The sequence below is a fragment of the Artemia sp. Qi Xiang Cuo genome, chromosome 5, assembly GCF_049724085.1.
Source record: "Artemia sp. Qi Xiang Cuo chromosome 5, ASM4972408v1, whole genome shotgun sequence".
In the NCBI taxonomy this organism is placed as follows: Eukaryota; Metazoa; Arthropoda; class Branchiopoda; order Anostraca; family Artemiidae; genus Artemia; species Artemia sp. Qi Xiang Cuo.
Window position 1 is genome coordinate 70688060 of NC_142798.1, and position 14896 is coordinate 70702955.

General features: G+C 32.3%; 1 protein-coding gene across 5 annotated transcripts in view; it reads left to right on the plus strand.

Moving 5' to 3' along the window:
* Window positions 1-14896, plus strand: part of LOC148952464 (protein KTI12 homolog) — a 66118-nt gene that overhangs the window by 21690 nt on the left and 29532 nt on the right. For all 5 annotated transcript variants that reach the window (XM_089089903.1, XM_089089904.1, XM_089089902.1 and 2 more), the window contains exon 2: window positions 12206-12364. In XM_089089903.1, the coding sequence (XP_088946029.1) occupies window positions 12220-12364 (145 nt within the window). In that variant the 5' untranslated portion in view covers window positions 12206-12219. The remainder of the gene's footprint in view (window positions 1-12205; window positions 12365-14896) is intronic.

The following is a 14896-nucleotide window of genomic DNA, read 5'->3' on the forward strand; positions in this document are numbered from 1 at the left end:
TTGGTTGTGGTTTACCTTGTCACAGTTACATTTTCTTGATTTTTCAAAGTTCATTTTGAATTTCTTTCGCTGAAATGCAAGAGTTGGAATATTTCAGTAGTGTTTGGTTGTGGTTTACCTTGTCACAGTTACATTTTGTTGATTTTTCAAAGTTCATTTTGAATTTCAGTAGTGTTTGGTTGTGTTTTAACATGTCACAGTTACATTTTCTTGATTTTTCAAATTTCAATTTGAATGTATGTATTTTTTCTTCTTTAGTTTTTTTATTTCAGTAGTGTGTGTTTGTTTTTTTCAATGTCACAGTTACATTTTCTTGATTTTTCAAAGTTCATTTTGAATTTCTTTCGCTGATATGCGAGAGTTTAAATATTTCAGTGTCACAGTTACATTTTCTTGATTTTTCAAAGTTCATTTTGAATTTCTTTCGTTGAAATGCAAGAGTTGGAATATTTCAGTAGTGTTTGGTTGTGTTTTACCTTGTCACAGTTACATTTTCTTGATTTTTCAAAGTTCATTTTGAATTTCTTTCGTTGAAATGCAAGAGTTGGAATATTTCAGTAGTGTTTGGTTGTGGTTTACCTTGTCACAGTTACATTTTCTTGATTTTTCAAAGTTCATTTTGAATTTCTTTCGTTGAAATGCAAGAGTTGGAATATTTCAGTAGTGTTTGGTTATGGTTTACCTTGTCACAGTTACATTTTCTTGATTTTTCAAAGTTCATTTTGAATTTCTTTCGTTGAAATGCAAGAGTTGGAATATTTCAGTAGTGTTTGGTTGTGGTTTACCTTGTCACAGTTACATTTTCTTGATTTTTCAAAGTTCATTTTGAATTTCTTTCATTGAAATGCAAGAGTTGGAATATTTCAGTAGTGTTTGGTTGTGGTTTACCTTGTCACAGTTACATTTTCATGATATTTCAAAGTTCATTTGAATTTCATTCGCTTAAATGAAATATTATTAATATTTAAGAATTTTTATGATGTTGTTTAAAATTTAACTGTTACATTTTCCTTTTTTAAATATGTTAATTTATTATATCTATAGATTTGATGCTCTTTTGGTAATATTTCATTATTGTTGTTTTGTGTTTTTCCTTTTAACAGTTACATTTTCTTGATTTTTAAATGTTCATTTTTAATTTCTTTCGTTGAAATGCAAGAGTTGGAATATTTCAGTAGTTTTTGGTAGTTGTTTACCCTGACACATTTACATTTTCTTGATTTTTCAAAGTTCATTTTGAATTTTTTTCGTTGAAATGCAAGAGTTGGAATATTTCAGTAGTGTTTGCTTGTGGTTTACCCTGTCACAGTTACATTTTCTTGATTTTTCAAAGTTCATTTTGAATCATTCAAGAAACGTGATTAAACACGTTTTTAAACTACATGCTATTTGCATGCCTTTCCTTGGCACCTTTCCAAACGAGTGGGGATTCCCCGCTGGTTCCTACACATTGCAAAAAGTGAGCAGTACGAAAACTCCACATTTTCAACCAGACTGGTTTTTTAGACAACACACCCCCAGCGATGACACACACACACATAGAAACGAGACACACACAGACACGACACACAAACAGAGTCATAGTGAGAGAGAGATATCGAAAAAGTTGGGTTGATCTAGGTTCACGTAGAGTGGCGCGCCCCGCTAAGTGAACCGAGATGAACCCCACTTTTTGGTTATCTCTCTCACTATGACGCGGGTTGTGTGTCGTGTCTGTGCGTGTCTCGGTTCTATGTGTGTGTGTCATCTCTGTGGGTGTGTTGTCTAAAAAACCAGTCTGGTTGAAAATGTGGAGTTTTCGTACTGCTCACTTTTTTGCAATGTGTAGGAACCAGCGGAGAATCCCCACTCGTTTGGAAAAGTGCCAAGGAAAGGCATGCAAATAGCATGTAGTTTAAAAACGTGTTTAATCACGTTTCTTGAATGATTCACAATTAACTTTGAAAAATCAAGAAAATGTAACTGTGACAGGGTAAACAACAAGCAAACACTACTGAAATATTCCAACTCTTGAATTTCAACGAAAGAAATTCAAAATGAACTTTGAAAAATCAAGAAAATGTAACTGTGACAAGGTAAACCACTACCAAACACTACTGAAATCTTCCAACTCTTGCATTTAGACTCAACACATTCAAAAAGAACTTTTAAAAATCAATAACTTTTAACTGTGACAAGGTAAACCACAACCAAACACAGATGAAATAATCCAACACTTGCTTTACAGCGACAGAACGAAAAAAAGAAAAAAGAAAATGAATTAAATTTTTGAAGATAAATGGAAAAAAACAACAAAAAAAAAATGAAATATGAAAAAAAGATCTTATAAGCTAAAGAAATAAAGAATGAACTTTTAAAAATCAAGAAAATGAAAATTTGACAAGGTAAACCACAACCAAACACTACTGAAATATTCCAACTCTTGCATTTCAATGAAAGAAATTCAAAATGAACTTTGAAAAATCAAGAAAATGTAACTGTGACAAGGTAAACCACAACCAAACACTACTGAAATATTCCAACTCTTGCATTTCAACGAAAGAAATTCAAAATGAACTTTGAAAAATCAAGAAAATGTAACTGTGACAAGGTAAACCATAACCAAACACTACTGAAATATTCCAACTCTTGCATTTCAACGAAAGAAATTCAAAATGAACTTTGAAAAATCAAGAAAATGTAACTGTGACAAGGTAAACCACAACCAAACACTACTGAAATATTCCAACTCTTGCATTTCAACGAAAGAAATTCAAAATGAACTTTGAAAAATCAAGAAAATGTAACTGTGACAAGGTAAACCACAACCAAACACTACTGAAATATTCCAACTCTTGCATTTCAACGAAATAAATTCAAAATGAACTTTGAAAAATCAAGAAAATTTAACTTTGACACTGAAGTATTCCAACTCTTGCATTTCATCGAAAGAAATTAATATTTAACTTTTAAAAAAAAAGAAAATGTAACTGTGACAATGTAAACCACAACCAAACACTACTGAAATATTCCAACTCTTGCATTACAGCGAAAGAAATTCAAAATGAACTTTGAAAAATCAAGAAAATGTAACTGTGACATGGTAAACCACAACCAAACACTACTGAAGTTCAAAATGAACTTTGAAAAATCAAGAAAATGTAACTGTGACAATGTAAAACACAACCAAACACTACTGAAATATTCCAACTCTTGCATTTCAGCGAAAGAAATTCAAAATGAACTTTGAAAAATCAAGAAAATGTAACTGTGACAAGGTAAACCACAACCAAACACTACTGAAATATTCCAACTCTTGCATTTCAACGAAAGAAATTCAAAATGAACTTTGAAAAATCAAGAAAATGTAACTGTGACAAGGTAAACCACAACCAAACACTACTGAACTATTCCAACTCTTGCATTTCAGCGAAAGAAATTCAAAATTAACATTTAAAAAATCAAGAAAATGTAACTGTGACAAGGTAAAACACAACCAAACACTACTTAAATATTCCAACTCTTCCATTTCAACTAAAGAAATTCAAAATGAACTTTGAAAAATCAAGAAAATGTAACATCAATAAAATGTAACTGTGACAAGTTAAACCACAACCAAACACTACTGAAATATTCCAACTCTTGCAACTAAACAAATACAAACTGAACTTTGAAAAATCAAGAAAATGTAACTGTGACAAGGTAAAACACAACCAAACACTACTGAAATATTCCAACTCTTGCATTTCAACGAAAGAAATTAAAAATGAACTTTGAAAAATCAATAATCTTTAATTGTGCAAGTTAAATAAAATAAAACAATTCATTATAATATACATATATTTAATTTCATAGAAAGAAAATCAATATGTAATTTGAAAAATCAAGAAAATGTAACTGTGACAATGTAAAACACAACCAAACACTAGTGAAATATTCCTACTCTAAAATTTCAGCGAAGGAAATTCAAAATCATATATGAGAAATCTTTAAAATTTAAAATTTACAATTTACGCAACAAAAGATCGCAGCTGAAATATTCCAACTCTTGCACGGCAACGAAGGAAATTCAAAATTAACTTTGAAAAAATCAAGAAAATGAAACTCTTACAAGGTAGACCATAACCAAACGCTACTGAAATATTCCAGGTCTTGCATTTCAACAAAAGAAATTCAAAATGAACTTTGAAAAATAAAGAAAATAAAAATTTGACAAGCTAAACCACAACCAAACGCTACTGAAATATTCCAACTCTTGCATTTCAAAGAAAGAAATTCAAAATGAACTTTGAAAAATCAAGAAAATGTAACTGTGACAAGGTAAACCACAATAAAACACAACTGAAACATTCCATCTCTTGCATTTCAACGAACGAAATTCAAAATGAACTTTGAAAAATCAAGAAAATGCAACTGTGACAAGGTATACCACAACCAAACACTACTGAAATATTCCAACTCTTGCATTTCAGCGAAAGAAATTCAAAATGAACTTTGAAAAATCAAGAAAATGTAACTGTGACAAGGTAAACCACAACCAAACACTACTGAAATATTCCAACTCTTGCATTTCAACGAAAGAAATTCAAAATGAACTTTGAAAAATCAAGAAAATGTAACTGTGACAAGGTAAACCACAACCAAACACTACTGAAATATTCCAACTCTTGCATTTCAACGAAAGAAATTCAAAATGAACTTTGAAAAATCAAGAAAATGTAACTGTGACAAGGTAAACCACAACCAAACACTACTGAACTATTCCAACTCTTGCATTTCAGCGAAAGAAATTCAAAATGAACTTTGAAAAATAAAGATAATTTAACTGTGACAAGGTAAACCACAACCAAACACTAATGAAATAATCTAACTCTTGCATTTCAACGAAAGAAATTCAAAATGAACATTGAAAAATCAAGAAAATGTAATTGTTACAAGGTTAACCACAAACAAACACTACTGAAATATTACAACTCTTGCATTTCAACGAATGAAATTCAAAATGAACTTTGAAAAATCAAGAAAATGTAACTGTGACAAGGTAAACCACAACCAAACACTACTGAAATATTCCAACTCTTGCATTTCATCGAAAGAAATTCAAAATTAACTTTGAAAAATGATTAAAAATGTAACTGTGACAAGTTAAAACTGAGTCTCTCAATCCCTTTAAAGCTCATTTAAAGGATACAAACACTACTCATTTAAAAACCAAAATTTTTTTTTTATTGACCACAAAGCAAAGAAAAAAAAAACCACAAACAGGCCCATGAGTCTCTCACAACCCGTCAAGCTGTTTTAATACATATAATAAATCATTAGTATAAACGCAATTATTTTTTTTAATGAACATCAATTAAATAAAAAACACACGGAATCAGGCAACTGAGTCTCTCAATCCCCTTAAAGCTATTTTAAAAGATACAAAAACTACTTATTTAACACAAAAATTTCGTTTTTAATGACCATCAAGTAAAGAAAAACCACACGGAATCAGGAAACTGAGTCTCTCAATACCCTTAAAGCTCTTTTAAAAGATACAAAAACTACTTATTTAACACAAAAATTTAGTTTTTAATGACCACCAAGTAAAGTAAAACCACACGGAATCAGGAAACTGAGTCTCTCAATCCCCGTAAAGCTCTTTTAAAAGATACAAAAACTACTTATTTAACACAAAAATTTAGTTTTTAATGACCATCAAGTACAGAAAAAACACACGGAATTAGGCAAATGAGTCTCTCAAACCCCGTAAAGCTCTTTTAAAAGATACAAAAACTACTTATTTAACACAAATATTTCGTTTTTAATGACCACCAAGTAAAGAAAAACCACACAGAATTCGGCAACTGAGTCTCTCAATCCCTGTAAAGATCTTTTAAAAGATACAAAAACAAATAAGTTAACACAAAAATTTCGTTTTTAATTAACATCAAGTAAATGAAAAACACACGGAATGAGGAAACTGAGTCTCTCAATCCCCGTAAAGCTCTTTTAAAAGATACAAAAACTACTTATTTAACACAGAAATTTCGTTTTTAATGACCACCAAGTAAAGGAAAACCACATGGAATCCGGCAACTGAGTCTCTCAATCCCCGTAAAGCTCTTTTAAAAGATACAAAAACTACTTATTTAACACAAAAATTTCGTTTTTAATGACCACCAAGTGAAGAAAAATCACACGGAATCAGGCAACTGAGTCTCTCAAACCCCTTAAAGCTCTTTTAAAAGATACAAAAACTACTTATTTAACACAAAAATTTCGTTTTTAATGACCACCAAGTAAAGAAAAAACCAAACGGACTTAGGCACCTGAGTCTCTCAAACCACGTAAAGCTATTTTAAAAGATACAAAAACTACTTATTTAACACAAAAATTTCGTTTTTAATGACCATCAAGTAAAGAAAAATCACACGGAATTAGGCAACTGAGTCTCTCAAACCCTGTAAAGCTCTTTTAAAAGATACAACAAATGACCAAAAAGGACAGAAAAATCAAATTTAATCCGGTAACTGAGTCTCTCAATCCCCGTAAAGCTCTTTTAAAAGATACAAAAACTACTTATTTAACACAAAAATTTCGTTTTTAATGACCACCAAGTAAAGGAAAACCACACGGAATAAGGCAACTGAGTCTCTCAAACCCAGTAAAGCTCTTTTAAAAGATACAAAAACTACTTATTTAACACAAAAATATCGTTTTTAATGACCACCAAGTAAAGAAAAACCACACGGAATTAGGCAACTGAGTCTCTCAAACCCTGTAAAGCTCTTTTAAAAGATACAAAAACTACTTATTTAACACAAAAAATTCTTTTTTAATGACCATCAAGTAAAGAAAAACCACACGGAATCAGGCAACTGAGTCTCTCAAACCCCTTAAAGCTCTTTTAAAATATACAAAAACTACTTATTTAACACAAAAAATTCGTTTTTAATGACCATCAAGTAAAGAAAAATCACACGGAATTAGGCAACTGAGTCTCTGAAACCCTGTAAAGCTCTTTTAAAAGATACAACAAATGACCACCATGTAAAGAAAAACCACACGGAATCCGGCAACTGAGTCTCTCAATCCCCGTAAAGCTCTTTTAAAAGATACAAAAACTACTTATTTAACACAAAAATTTCGTTTTTAATGACCAACAAGTAAAAAAAAACCCCACGGAATAAGGCAACTGAGTCTCTCAAACCCATTAAAGCTCTTTTAAAAGATACAAAAACTACTTATTTAACACAAAAAATTCGTTTTTAATGACCATCAAGTAAAGGAAAACCACACGGAATTAGGCAACTGAGTCTCTCAAACCCCTTAAAGCTCTTTTAAAAGATAAAAAAACTACTTATTTAACACAAAAATTTCGTTTTTAATGACCATCAAGTAAAGAAAAATCAAACGGAATTAGGCAACTGAGTCTCTCAAACCCCTTAAATCTCTTATAAAATATAAAAAAACTACTTATTTAACACAAAAATTTCGTTTTTAATGACCATCAAGTAAAGTAAAACCACACGGAATTAGGCAACTGAGTCTCTCAACCCTCTTAAAGCTCTTTTAAAAGATATAAAAACTACTTATTTTAACACAAAATACAAGCAAGCAAATAACATGGGAATTCCTATACACGCAAGCAAATAATTGAGTTATTTTTACGTCACAATGTTTCAACTTAAAATCATTCTAATTATAGCATCCCATTTTCTCCTACTATAATTACCTGTTACGCTTTCTTAACCATCGGAAGTTTAACATCACACTGAATTAGGCAACTGTTTCTTTCAAACCCTTAAAACTCTTTTAAAGGATATAAAAACTACTTATTTTAACACAAAATACAAGCAAGCAAATAACATAGGAATTCCTATACACGCAAGCAAATAACTGAGTTATTTTTACGTCACAATGTTTCAACTTAAAATCATTCTAATTATAGCATCCCATTTCTCATACTTTAATTACCTGTTACGCTTTCTTAACCATCGGAAGTTTAACCAACGTAAATTAAGTTATAGACAATACTGGTTTAATCTCTTGGCAAAGAGTGTGATGACCTGTTTACCTAGCAGAAAAACCTGTTTGGTACGGGGGCGCAAGCAAAGTATAAGGTTCTAGTCTTTGAAATTGCGTCATTCCCCTGGCAAAGAGTGTAATGCTCCTGTAGAATAGGACTACCAGAAGAACCTGTTTGTACGAAGCGCAAGCAAAGTATAAGTTAGCATTCTACTATTGGAGGGCAACTAGCCCCCCCCCCACGCCAATCATTCCCCCAAACACCTCCAATCAAAATTTTTAGATATCCATTTTGTTCAGCATATTTGATTCCCTGATAAAAAATATATTTTTGAGGAGGACACTCCCCCACAACCCTCGGGGCTAAGGTTTTAAGTTATGCCCTTGGGCCATATAAGTTTTTTTTAGAAGGCGTTGTCGTAGAAACTTTAAAAAAGGCTCATTCGATTGGAAATTCAAAGGGATAGTGCCCTTTTTAATAGTTGAAAGTAATTGGAGGGCAACTAGCCCCCCACCCACACCCATTATTCCCCCAAACACATCTCATCAAGACTGTGAGATAGTCATATCTTGCAGAGTGGTTTATTTTCTGATCAAAGATATGTTTTGAGAAGGGTACTTCCCCAAGAGCCTCATGGCACGGGTTCTAAGTTATACCTTGGGGGCACATATGATTTTTAATAGAAGGTGGTGTTGTGGAATCTTCAAAAAAGGCTCATTTCATTGGAAATTCATATGGCTAGGACCCTTTTTACTAGTCGAAAGTGATTTGAGGGCAATTAACCCCCCTCTCGCGTCCACCTTTTCCCCAAACACATCCAATCAAAATTTTGAGACAGCCATTTTATTAAACGTAGTTTTAAGTTCTGGAAATTAGGTCTTTGAGGATGACAACTCCCCCACAGCCCTCAGGGCAAGGGTTGTAAGTTATGCCCTGGGGGCATATAAGGTGTCGGTATAGCCATCTTGTTCAACGTAGTTGAAAGTTCTGGAAATTATATCTTTGAGCAGGACACTGCCCCCCCCCCACACACACAGTCTTCAGGGGCAAGGGTTATAAGTTATGCCCTGGGGGCATGTATTGTTCTTATGGAAGGGATGCTCGTATAAACTTCAGAGAGGGCTCATTTGATTGAAAATTGAAAGTTCTAGTTCACTTTTTAAGCGTCAAGAGATATTGGAGGGTAACCAGCTTCCCCCCCCCCACAAACCCTTTTTTCCCAAATACAACCAAAAAAAGTTTAAGATAGTTATTTTGTTAAAAATAGTTCAAAGATCATATAACAAAAATTCCGATGTTGACACAACCCACCAGGGCCCGGGGGCAGGCGTTGTAACTTATGCCCTGGGGGCATATATGGGTCATTTGGAAGGGATGCTAGTTTAAACATCAAAGAGATCTCATCTGACTGGAAATTTTAAGCTATAGTACACTTTTTAAGAGTAAAGTGAAACTGGTGGACTCCTAGCCCCCCCCCCCCCTCCCTGCCCTTTGCTCGTCAAACCCATCCGATAAGAACTTTGAGATAGCAATTTTGTTAAAAATAGTTCAAACATCAGATAATAAAAACTCCGAGGTTGAATCAAACCCATTTTTTCACTTTGATATCAGTTTAATACTTCAATGATATTTAATTTTTTTATATTTGATTTTGAATTAAGGAATTTTTAAAAACTTGAATTTTTTTACAATCAAGAACGAACAAAAATTAATTAAAAAAAAACTCTTAAGAAAAAGTTTTTAAAAAAAAAGTAAAGGCCATTTTAAACTTAATCTCAAAAGATACAAATTCCTGATAAAACACAAACTAAAAACGACCATAAGTTTTAATTAAAAAATTCATCGAAAACAAAAAAATCAGAAATTAAATAGAGAATCATAGCGCAAGTATACAAAAAGTAATAATATAAAAAAACAAATAGATTTTGAAACATGTAATGCTTAGAATGGATCCGAATATCAACCTTAGAATGAAAATAAAAATATTTTCCTATTGAAGTATAAATGAAACTTAAATCGAACAGAAATTAAATAAACAATCAATGCAAACAAACATACAATAGATATAATTATAACATACAATAGATATAATTGTAAATTAATAAATAAATCTTAAAACGAGTGAAACTTAAATTGAATATGCAAATCAAGCTTGAAATGAATAAAATTCACCACAAACAAGAGTTTGGGTATGACCTCCTTCTCTCACTGTAAAAGTCTAAAACCTACTTCGTCATTGGCGCTTTACTGAAAACTATATGCGTCTTGAACAGTCTTGGAAAGTATAAACAACACCAAATTGAATATTTGATGTATAATGATATTAATTGTTGAAAGATCCATCAGTTCAAGAATTCTTTTCACTGTAATTGTTTTTTTATTTTCAATCCTGTAAGAACTGTAAAATAAAATATTTTTAATATATTGCGTTTTCAGTTAAGCACCAATGACGCAGTAGGTTTTTTGTTTTTATTTGCAGTTAAGAAACGAGGCAATATCCAAACACTTGTTTGTAGGGAAACTATATTCGTCTTTAAGAACTTTAAAAAGAGCTAATAAATTAAAATGAATATTTTATGTATAATGATATTATTTGCTGAAAGCTCACCAGTTCAAAAGTTTTACTATAATTTTAATGTTTATTTTCAGAGATAAGTACAAAAGAAAATATTTGTCACAAAATTGGTTTTCAATAAAGTGCCAATGACGCAGTAGGCTTTTGGTTTTTATTTACAGTTAGGAAAGGAGGCAGTATCCAAACACTTGTCTGTAGGGAAACTATATTCGTCTTTAACAACTTTAAAAAGAGCTAACGAATTAAACTGAATGTTTTATGTATAATGATATTTATTGCTGAAAGCTCATCAGTTCAAAATTTTACTATAATTTTAATGTTTATTTTCAGAGATAAGTACAAAAGAAAATATTTGTCATAAAATTGGTTTTCAGGAAAGCGCCAATGACGCAGTAGGTTTTAGAATTTTACAGTGAGAGGAGGAGGTCATACCCAGACTCTTGTTTTTAGTGATTTTTGTTTGTTTCAAGCCTAATTTGCATATTCAATTTAAGTTTCACTCGTTTTAAGATTTGTTAATTAATTTGTATTAATACCTATTGTATGTTTGTTTGCATTGATTGTTTATTTAATTTATGTTCGTTTTAAGTTTCATTTATACTTCAATAGGAAAATTTTTTTTTTTTCAGTTTAAGCTTGATACTCATATTCAATCTAAGCATTACTCGCTTTAAGATCTATTTATTCATTTATATCATTACTTGTTGTATGTTTTTGCTATGATTGCTTATTTAATTTCTGTTAGTTTTGGGTTTAATTTATTCTTTAATAGTAATTTCTGGCCGTTTTGAGTTTGAATTTTAAAAGGTATTTGTATCTGCTGAGCTTAAGTTTAAAATGGCCTTTACTTTTCTTTGAAAAGCTTATTTTTCGGAAAGTTTTTTTTAAATTAATTGCTTTAAAAGCATATTTTAATTACATGGGTTTGGGACAGTTACCCCCCCCCCCCCCCACAAACAGTAAGAACTTGCAGAATACATAAAAGAAACTTATTTTTTCTTGTATTTGAACTAGATATTTAAAAAAAATCCAGTCACGTCCCATGAGATAGATGTGATAAAGTTGTATTTTAAGCCAAGATTTCTCCAAATTCCATGGAGGTCCATGGAGGTGTGCTATTTGTTTTTTTTAATCTCGAAGGCCAGTCCAGCCCTCCCCTTTCTTATTTGTATTAATTGCTCAAGCCTTTTAAGAATCTTGTATACACTTTTTTTTTGTACTATGAAAGCTATGGTGTTTGCTCAGAAATACCCATCCTCTGATCCAAAAAATTAAAATTTTGAATTATAATCAGAGCCATCATACGAAAGTAAGAACAAAATTATGGCTTGCTATTTCAAACCCAAGGGTACAAAGAGTCCTTTTTTTCTTTTTTTTTTATTATGTACTTTCAGGCATCCTTATGCAAATTCGAAGGGTATGTTGAGTCCATTGTTTGCGAAATTGGTCAATATTGTAAACAAATTAATTCATTAACAAATCCATAAATAGGCCCTTCAACCGCAATGTAGTTTTTTAAAAGAATTTATTAGTTCATTAACAAATCCATAAATAGGCCCTTCAATTTCAATAGAATTTTTGTAGTTTAAGTTTTAGAATTTTCTAATTTCTGTGCTCATAACAAATTTTATTTTTAGCTCCCAACTTTGGAATGCCATTGGTTGTAATATCTGGAATCCCTTGCAGTGGGAAGACTTACTTTACAAATCAGTTGGAAGCCGCGCTTAAAAAACAAGGAAAAGAATGTTTTATCGTCTCCGAGACAAACCAGTACCCAAAGGATGCACTTTTTTCAGGTAAAGCATTCCACGTGTATAAGAAATGCCAGGTTATAAATCTTCTTTCAGAAGCCGAACTGTCTTATTTTACTTCTCAGATTTTTCAAGTTGATAAGGTAACAGCAATAGTGACAGTTAACATTATATATCATAGGCAGCGCAATAGCGCTGCCTTAGTAAAGAACGATGTTGGCACAATGTAATATTATTATTATTATTATTTTTGTCGGGTTTTAAATTAGGCACTTTGTACAGAAGGAGTTTCTGTAGAAGCATTAGATGGGGCTTATTGGATTTGAAATTGAAAGTTCTAGTTCCCTTTTTAAGAGTCAAAAGTGACTTGAGGGAAACCAGCAACCCCCAACGCTCATCATTTCCCCAAACAAACATCCGATCAAAATTTTGAGATACCTAATTTCTTCAGTATTGTTGAAAGGTCAAGTAATCATGCCTCTGGGGTTGTTACAACTCCTCCCCTTGACAGCCCTCAGGACAAGGGCTTTAAGCTAGGCAACTCGTTCATTGTTTACATTTAATGTATGTTTTTGAGAAAGGTATGCATTTTTTGTCTTTACTTTCCAAAAAGACGAAGGGCATTCAGGTGAGCCTTTCAGGCAACATAGAGGAGAGTGTTGAACTAAATCAAAACATTTTATGTCTATCTGGGCTGTTAAAAGCAGGTAACTAGGAATGACTGAGTATATTAATTTGGAACTGCCAGGAAATGACAAGGGAGATGATCAGTTGATCAAAAAAGGCAATATTTTCTCGCTACTGCTACTACTACAACTACCGCCACTAAAACTGCTACCACTACTACTACTTCTACAACTAAAACTACTGCATCTGTAGTGATTACTACCTACGCTGAGGATATTGAACATCTGAGGAAGCGTTAAGGGGAAAGCTGAACTAAATCAAAACTTATTATGTGCATGCAGATCGCTGATGCGGGCGTTTCAGCAATATTTTTGGAACGACCTACTGTATCAAGAAGAAACATTTGGGGCATCAAGAGTGGGATGTTAAACTGACCAAAAGAAAATATGTACCTGGTACTACTGCTATTAATACTTCTACTACTACTGTTACTACTACTACTAATACAACACTATCACTGCTAATACTGTTCCTACCACTACTATTATGATACTAGTACAACTAAGGTTAAGCGTATGAAGGGGAAAATTTGACAGAATATTTAAGGGGAATTTGAACTAAATCAAAACACACTATATGCGTGCAGATTCTCAAAAGGGTCTGTCTCAAGAATGGATATGGGTATTAATCTAGAACTTTCGAAGAATGTTTAAAGGGGAAAATCAATTGACAAAAAGGTAATTTCTGCATGCTACTGTTAAAACTACTACCACTGCCACTTTTACTAATGCTACTACTACTGCTACTAAACTGCTCCAACTACTACTCGAATTGCAGCAACTCGCAAGGTTTAGAGTATTAAGATTAGAAGGGCGTCAAAAGGGAGTATAAAGGGCACATCAGCAATATTTTTGAAACGGCTTACCGTATGAAGGTGATGCTTCCGGGGCATCATGAGGCGGAGGCTTAACTGACCAATAATACAACTCTAATACTGCTACTACTTCTCCTACCTTCACCACAATTACTATGATTTTAGCACTATTAGGGCTAAGCATATGAAAGTTAAAGTTTGAGAGAATATTGAGGGCAAATTTAAACTAAATCAAAAGACACTATGTGCATTCAGATTGTCAAAAGGACATATCTCAAGAATTGATTTGGGTATTAAGTTGAAACTTTTAGAGAACACTGTCTTAAAGGGGAAGATCATAAAACGAAAGAATTGTAAAAAAGAGAAAAACGAGGATAATACAAGCCAGTGAGAAATGTGGACTAAAATGTAAATATTTCGGTCAAGACCTCCGCTTGACCGTCCTCAGTGCTCGATAATAATATAAAAATTACCAATAAAAATCCAAGAATGCAATAAAAAAAAATTCAAATTTCAAACAAAACACAACTAAAATTTGACGACCCTTTCCATGTAACGGTAAAAGGGTAACTGAATAAAAAAATAAATACAGTATTGAATGGGAATTCAATTTTTTAATTTATACAGATCATTTTTAAAAGCTAAACGCTTTCCAGGTAAAACATCATCACAGATAAGGTTAGGTTGCAAAATGTGATTTTTTTATTTAAGTAAAAACGATCAGAATTAATTAATTCATTATAAATGGGGCTTAAATAGGTTTCTCCAGTGTCTCTATTAAGAGCTACTTTTCGGTGAATGTGCTTTTTTATCTCAACTGCCTCCCTGAAAACTTGGATTAGACCTTTAACAGGGGTAATAATGAGGGTGTTATCGAATAAAAGGAAATGGTTGTCATACACATGTTGAGCCAAGGCGGAATCAAAAGTATCAGGCCTTTTGCGTAGCTCCATAGCTTTGTCGATTGAGGACCTGTTTTCCAACAATCTCTCCCCTAATTGCTGGCAGGTTCTTTCAACATAGAAACAGCCGCAAGAACATGGAACCATATAAACACCACTGCCCAAAATTGGGCT